General features: G+C 38.0%; 2 protein-coding genes across 4 annotated transcripts; one reads left to right on the plus strand and one right to left on the minus strand.

Moving 5' to 3' along the window:
- The first annotated feature begins 594 nt into the window (after positions 1-594).
- RpS20 (ribosomal protein S20) lies at positions 595-1260 on the plus strand. The gene is made up of 3 exons (XM_081980462.1): positions 595-754; positions 808-1043; positions 1097-1260. The coding sequence occupies exons 1-3, from the start codon at positions 752-754 to the stop codon at positions 1218-1220; spliced, it is 363 nt and encodes a 120-aa protein (XP_081836588.1). The 5' UTR covers positions 595-751; the 3' UTR covers positions 1221-1260.
- Positions 1261-1369: 109 nt separating this feature from the next.
- Positions 1370-6560, minus strand: Dek (protein). 3 transcript variants are annotated; one of them, XM_081980447.1, is made up of 8 exons: positions 6190-6560; positions 5111-5818; positions 4883-5054; positions 4634-4696; positions 4364-4536; positions 4185-4303; positions 2068-2338; positions 1370-2014 (listed from the first exon to the last, which is right to left on the minus strand). In XM_081980447.1, the coding sequence occupies exons 1-8, from the start codon at positions 6241-6243 to the stop codon at positions 2000-2002; spliced, it is 1575 nt and encodes a 524-aa protein (XP_081836573.1). In that variant the 5' UTR covers positions 6244-6560; the 3' UTR covers positions 1370-1999. The 3 variants fall into 3 exon arrangements, with proteins under 3 accessions (XP_081836573.1, XP_081836572.1, XP_081836574.1); XM_081980446.1 differs by having other exon boundaries at positions 4185-4318; positions 6190-6558; XM_081980448.1 differs by lacking the exon at positions 4634-4696 and having other exon boundaries at positions 4185-4318; positions 6190-6559.
- Positions 6561-6745: the final 185 nt, after the last annotated feature.

Here is a 6745-nt window from a genome sequence, read left to right on the forward strand (position 1 = left end):
ACAAGAGTGAGGTTAAGCTGGTAAAAGCAAAATATAAACACTTTTGCAAAAATTAAATCAGTGTCCATATTTTACTTTAATTGTGCAGGCTGCTGTTGGTAGTGATTCTGGACTGTGTGCGTTATTTTCTTGATGATAAACCTGCAAAGTAAGGTAAGCTGCAATCCTTTGTATGTTACTTGAAACAACTATCAGCCGCTGTTCTGTTGTTTAGCCATTTTCGGTTAGCGAAAATATTAAAATATGAAAAACACAAATACAACACACAAATCAATAACCGAATTGATAAATTTAAGTTGCAACGGAAAAAGTTTGAAGAAACTAAACAAACGGCGGGTAGAAAATTTGGCAACCGCGCATTACCCAGTTTTCAAATCCTGAAACGCATATAATACCAACATTGTAACAGTAAAATTTTACATGACAAATTAAGTTACTAGATTTATTGTCAAACTCTTTTTAATATTTTTCTTCTTTATTCGCGTGTTGTAAACTGAGCTAACAATAAAATAGTAAACAAATCAAATGTGTGGCTTTAAAAATTACCTTAAACTTCCATGATTCTAACAAATTAGCGCTGCCAACCTACAGATTTGACATTTGACAGAGTCACTAGAAAGTTAACCTCAAATTTACTTTCCGCGTGGACGTTCTTTTCGAGTGAATGCTCGAGTGAAGTGTCTGTGTACTTTCTGGTTCAGCGCTGGTAAAGTAGTTTTTCGCGACCATCTCGACCAGAATATAAGCAAAAATGGTACGTAAACCACTGCCGCTTAACTTGTTAGAGTTTAACGCGTTGAATTTTAGGCAACCAAAGAACTCAACGCCGAGAAACCGGGACAAGAAGTAGCCCTGATCCATCGCATCAGGATCACGCTGACTTCCCGTAACGTGAGGTCTCTGGAAAAGGTCTGCTCCGACTTGATCGACGCGGCCAAGAAACAAAAGTTGAGGGTGAAAGGGCCTGTGAGGATGCCCAACAAAATTTTGAGGATTACCACCAGGAAAACGCCTTGTGGTGAAGGTTCCAAGACTTGGGACAGGTATGTACTCCTTTGTCTTGATTTTTACAGTGTTAGTTATGGTGTGCGTTTAGGTTCCAGATGAGGATCCACAAGAGAGTGATTGATTTGCACTCTCCCTCTGAAATTGTCAAGCAAATCACCTCGATTAACATTGAGCCCGGTGTAGAGGTTGAGGTCACTATTGCCGATGCTTAGTCTTAAGTTTGGTAACCAATAAAAAGAATTTTTACTTTAAGATTGTTGTTTTATGTAAGTCATCTTTCAACTAATAAAAAGCCAAAAATGTTCTGATTTTTAGCAGTTTCTGCAAACTAAACTTTTATTGGTGAATAAAAACTCAAAAACATAATAAAAACTGTATTTATGGAAATCAAAATTGTTAAAATACAGCTAAGACTATTACATTTGTTTCTTAATAGAAGATTCATACATTGAAGCTCATTTTGATGGGGTTGAATTAAGGTGGGGAAACTCACAAATAGGCAGGTTGGGGAGAAAAATTAAAGGAACAATCAGATTAGGCAAAATGCAACACAATGTACACTATACACGCAACGTGACAAAATCAGCAGCAAGAGCCAAATTTTTCTCATAAAATATCTTCTTTCTTTATCAATGATAGGAATACTACTTACTTACAACCTATGAATGAACGTAATATTGAAAAATTGAAAGAAAAAAACAAGTTTCGCTCAAATAATATTACAATAAACACTCTATCTAAATATAATCTAATAATATTTAAAGACCATATCTTGCTATTATAATAATTAGAGTTCGACCTGGAACAAATCGAACCACGCGCCCAAAGTCAATTAAACTAATTTTCACAAAAATAACAGTGGAGGAGGGAGTTTAAAATGTTTTAAGTAACTGCAAAAACCAAATTTGAATTTTGTACTGAAACAGTGAAATTTTAAGATAATAAGTGTTGAACAACAATGATACTTTCTGGGCTGGTGAGGCGGTGTTGTTCACGTTGATATCAGCTGGAAACGGTTTTAATTAGTTAAATGACTGAATGAATGAGTGGAAAACATACCGATTTCACTGTGGATTTTATAAAGTTTTTCCTAGCGGTCAGATCGAAATCCGGATAGTTATCGTAGACCCGCTGGCACACAGTCTTCATAGTGATTTCCTCCAAATTGGCACCGTCCAGCACGCCTTTAATGAAGGCCTTGATGTCGTCATCGGATGGTGGTTCGGCCGCTTTCACCTTCTTCTTAGCCAAAGGCTCGTCTTCGGACGAACTACCGTCGTCTACTTTGTCTTCTTCCTCTTCAGATGAGACGTTTTTCGGTTTACGACCACTGACAATGTTATCAAATTAATAATGTAGCTATAACACGAATTTCATGTTATTTTAACGCCAGGAAAAGACCTTTTAAGGTTCCAAAGAAGGTCAAAGTCATACAGTATTTGATTTAACTCATTCACCAAAAGAGTCATGTGACCATTTGCACCTTAAAAAGAGTCAAAAGTGGCTTAAAACAGTCTTAACGGAAAAACTCTCACGTGACGTTAAGGATGACATTTTAAATTTAAAAATAGTCATGTGATTCAGTGTATTAGTTTAAAAGTAAAAAACGGTCACCTGACCTCCGTTTTGACGTTAAAGAAAGAGCGTCGTGTGAAAAGAGTCACGTGGCCATTTGCAACTTGCTACAACAGAAATCATCTGTGTTTGAAAATAGTTTAAACTAAAAAACGGTCACGTGACCCTTCAAATAATGATTCGCCTTGTAAAACAGTCACGTAATCTTCAGATTCCGTTTTGACGTGAAAAAACTGTTTCTTGACCTTTAAAATTAAACCTGAGGATTGAAAATAGTCACGTGACTGTTTTTACCTTAAAAAGAATCACGTGACTTTTAAAAAACATCAGTTTAAACTTAGAAACGGTCACGTGACTATTCAAATAATAGATTGACATTTAAAACAGTCACGTAATCTTCAGATTCCATTTTGACGTGAAAAAAGTCTCTTTTGACCTTTAAAATTAAATTGGGTCATTGAAAATAGCCACGTGACAATTTGTATTTTAAAAAGAGTCAAGTGACTTTGTAGATATCAGATCAAACTGAAAAACGGTGACGTAGCATTTAAAACAGTCATGTGATCTTCAGGATTCCGTTCTGTTGTTAACAAAACTATTGATGAATGAAAATCGTCACCTGACCATTTTTACTGTAAAAATACCCTTTAAAACGGTCACGTGACCTTTGAAATATTATTTCGCCATTTAAAACAGTCATGTGACCATTTTTACTGTAAAGAGTCACGTGACTTTAAATTGTAATATTTTTTACTGATGGCTTAATCAAAATTTAACAGTTTCTATTCTAAACGTCAATAAGTCGCTTATTTGACAGCTGAAGTTAAAATGACACTGAAGCAAAAAGATAGTCCAAACTGTAGGCTTGCAAAAAATATACTTAGTTTAGTTGACAGATTGGTCCTTTTGGCCGCTAGGGGGCGTCAAAGTCACTAGAGAAAGAAAGTAATTTTCTGACACTTGTCTGTACTTTGTGACCTTAAATAACTTGATTATTTTGACAGTTACAGGGTGGGTTAATATATCATTTTAAACTCCTTGAAATGTACTTTTAATCACCCTATATGGTATATACAGTGACAAAGTCAAATGACTGAGTTATTTACAACCAAACTTAGTTTAATCAAAATTTACCAGTTTCTATTCTAAACGTCAATAACTCGCTTATTTGACAGCTGACGTCAAAATGACACTGAAGCAAAAAGATAGTCCCAACTGTAGGCTTTCAAAAAATACACTTAGTTTCATTGACAGATTGGTCCTTTTGGCCGCTAGGGGGCGTCAAAGTCTCTAGAGAAGGAAAGTAATTTTGCTGACACTTGTCGCTGTGTGACCTTGAATAACTTGATTATTTTGACAGTTATAGGGTAGGTTAGCATATTGTTTTAAAGCCCTTGAAATGTACTTTTAATCATCCTACATGGTATATACAGTGACAAAGTCAAATGACTGAGTTATTTACAACCAAACTCAGTTTAATCAAAATTTGACAATTTCTATTCTAAACGTCAATAACTCGGTTATTTTGACAGTTATAGGGTAGGTCAATTTTGTAGGTCTTCAAATTCTCTTTTTGAACACACTTAATCAACTAGACTTACCGTTTTCCTTTTGAGCGGGGTGTTGGAGCAGCAGCTTTAGATGGTCGCCCCCGTCGTTTAGTAGTCGATTTGCTGTTAGACTTGGTAATCGATTTCCTGCGTTTGGACTTGGGCGCGTCCTGCGAATCCAAAAACTACTAAATCAGTGAAATCGCCAAACGTTCCCATTCACAACTTACGTCACTCTCGTCCGAACTAGCCTCACTCAAACTGGCCTCGTCCTCTTCGGAGGAGCCGCGTTTGCCGCGGCCCCGTTTACGTTTGCGCGGCTTTTCTTCGCTGGCGTCTGACGCCTCGCCCGGCTTAAACTCCTCGTCGCTGGAACTGTCGTCCTTCAAATTCGCCCTTTTACCTGTGAAGAAACGTTTAAAGTACCACCAAACACCACAAACTTAACCAAAATCAAGCGGGATGCGTTATCAAGCAAAAGAGCGAGATAAAAGCAGTACCTTTGTCCCGTCGGGCCCTAGATTGACGCTCATCACTTGAGTAATCATCGTGGGACGAATACCCTACAGACAAAGACTGTATTAAACCTAAAAGACAGTTTAAGTTGGCTCAATGTTGTAAGTCAGCTTCCCCTGTCTCTGCTCCCATTTTGAAAATAACACTGAACCAAACCCCAGAAATTACCAAGAATAGACAGTTAGAGACTGTCTTTTCTTGTTATTTTTAAAGTTACTAAAACATAAACAAACCTCGATTGTTTGCTCTAACTGCTGAGGCCCTCTTGGGCCTTCCACCTCCCTCTTTGGACTTTCCAGAGTCTTTAGGCTCAATCAGAAACTCCATTATCCTATCCACCAAGTCATCCTTGTTCCCTGTTTTGGCCAAATCCAGTATCTCACAAGTGGTCTTCAAAACTTTAGTCTGGAAACAAAAAATTTTTGAAGGTTAAACTGTTTATTATTACTAGCTACACCCACCTCAGCCTTTTTCAATGTTTCCACTTTCTTCTTATACTCTTCAGAGTCTTTATCAAAAGGAAACCCATTAAATTTCCGAATATTTTTCTTGAATAGCTTGTTGTTGCCTTGGACTTTGAATAGAAGGCGGTGCAAAAATTTGAGATCTTCATTTTTAAAACGGGTTATTGAAGCTTCCACTCTAGGAATCTCCCCCAGAGGGGTGCCAGACCCCTCCTCAAAATCAACCTTGCTTGGCTCTGATTTTTTACCCTCCTCAAACCTCTGCACGTTTTTACGTTCGCGTTTGCCTTCAGTCTCTAAAGGCTGATCCAGCAAGGGTACACCCTTCTTATCTTCCTTTTCCTCTTCAGGTTCTTCCTCTTCTTTATCATCCTTCTCGCTTGCTGTACTGGATGCTTTTTCCTCTTTAGCCTCTTTCACATCATTAACTTCAGGTTTTTCTTCTTTGTCCTCAGCGTTGCTATCATTGTCTCCATCCTCTTTTTTTGGTTCAGGCTTGGGCTCTTCAGTGTCTTTACTGTCTTTCTTTGGGTCTGATGTTTCTTGATCTGACTCACCCTCAGTGGTGTCCTCTTTAGGCTTCTCATCCTTTTCAGCAACATTGTTTTGTACAGGTTTCTCAGCTGTTGAGACATCTTTCGAATCAACAGAGTCCTGTGAAGAATCGTCAGTTGTGTGGTTGTCATTAGTAGTTTTTTCATTAGCCTGAAAAATACTTGAGCGTATTTAATTTGTCCAAAATTGGAATGTTTGTGTAGTGTTTACCAATACCAAGCATGCATTATTTTTAGTGACTAGAAGGGGTATACAAATTGGAGATGTGTGGTTTTAGGGTAAACTTGGGTGGTGGAACAAGTTAAAACCTTCAAACTGGTCGAAATCGGGTTAGTTACAGTGGAAAAACGTTTTCCCGCTTTTTCGAGCATCAACACGCCATATTGATTTGAACTGAACCAAACACAACATTTCTCCGCTTGTAGTGCACCGATTTCGATCAAATAAAAAGCTGACTATTGAGCACCAAACGTTCCTCAACACTACCGCCACTAAAACGAATAAAATCGGGGCTCACTTACCTCTGACAGGCCGCTTTTAACCGAATCACCTTCAGTGGACATGGTAAATGTCATATATACACCGCGTCTAGAAAATAATGGCCGTCCAATGGGAAATTGAAGAACGCAATTGCAGTCGGCCAGGTAACCGGGTCGACGTGCCTGCCTTTGCTGATGGTCGACTACACGGCTGGTCCGCTGGGTAGCGGCGTGACTGGTCTGATTATTTTTCTTCCAGTAGTCGATTAGTTTAATGGTGTTTGGGCAGGATTGTTTGTTTTCGTGATAAATACGATTTTTCGATAATCGTCAAGCCGACCTGCTACTTATTCTTGTTGAGTAGTTTTTGATGCATTTTTTTTTACTACATGCTGTCGCTAACTAAACGTCACGCGGTAATCAACTTGTCGGATGACAGTTGTCAAATGTCATTTTAAGGAGATGCGTTCCGTATTTTAAATATGACCAGTTACGTGGTTTTTTTTACCATTTGAATGTTTAAACTACAATAAGACAAAGTTTCATTCTCTAAGGTTTAAAGGAGATATTACACTGTGCTATTACTTGGCGAATATTT

The sequence above is a fragment of the Ips typographus genome, linkage group LG5 (genome assembly GCF_016097725.1).
Source record: "Ips typographus isolate SLU linkage group LG5, UJ_Ityp_2.0, whole genome shotgun sequence".
In the NCBI taxonomy this organism is placed as follows: Eukaryota; Metazoa; Arthropoda; class Insecta; order Coleoptera; family Curculionidae; genus Ips; species Ips typographus.

Bases quoted from the DNA above. Each gene is read 5' to 3' on its own strand.
- RpS20 (XM_081980462.1), top strand. The intron at 1,044-1,096 runs GTATGTACTCCT...GTGTGCGTTTAG, and splicing joins GGTTCCAAGACTTGGGACAG to GTTCCAGATGAGGATCCACA.
- Dek (XM_081980446.1), bottom strand. From the start codon at position 6,243: ATGACATTTACCATGTCCACTGAAGGTGATTCGGTTAAAAGCGGCCTG. The intron at 5,055-5,110 runs GTGGGTGTAGCT...TTTTGTTTCCAG, and splicing joins AAACATTGAAAAAGGCTGAG to ACTAAAGTTTTGAAGACCAC. The intron at 4,697-4,882 runs GTTTGTTTATGT...CTTTGTCTGTAG, and splicing joins AGTTAGAGCAAACAATCGAG to GGTATTCGTCCCACGATGAT.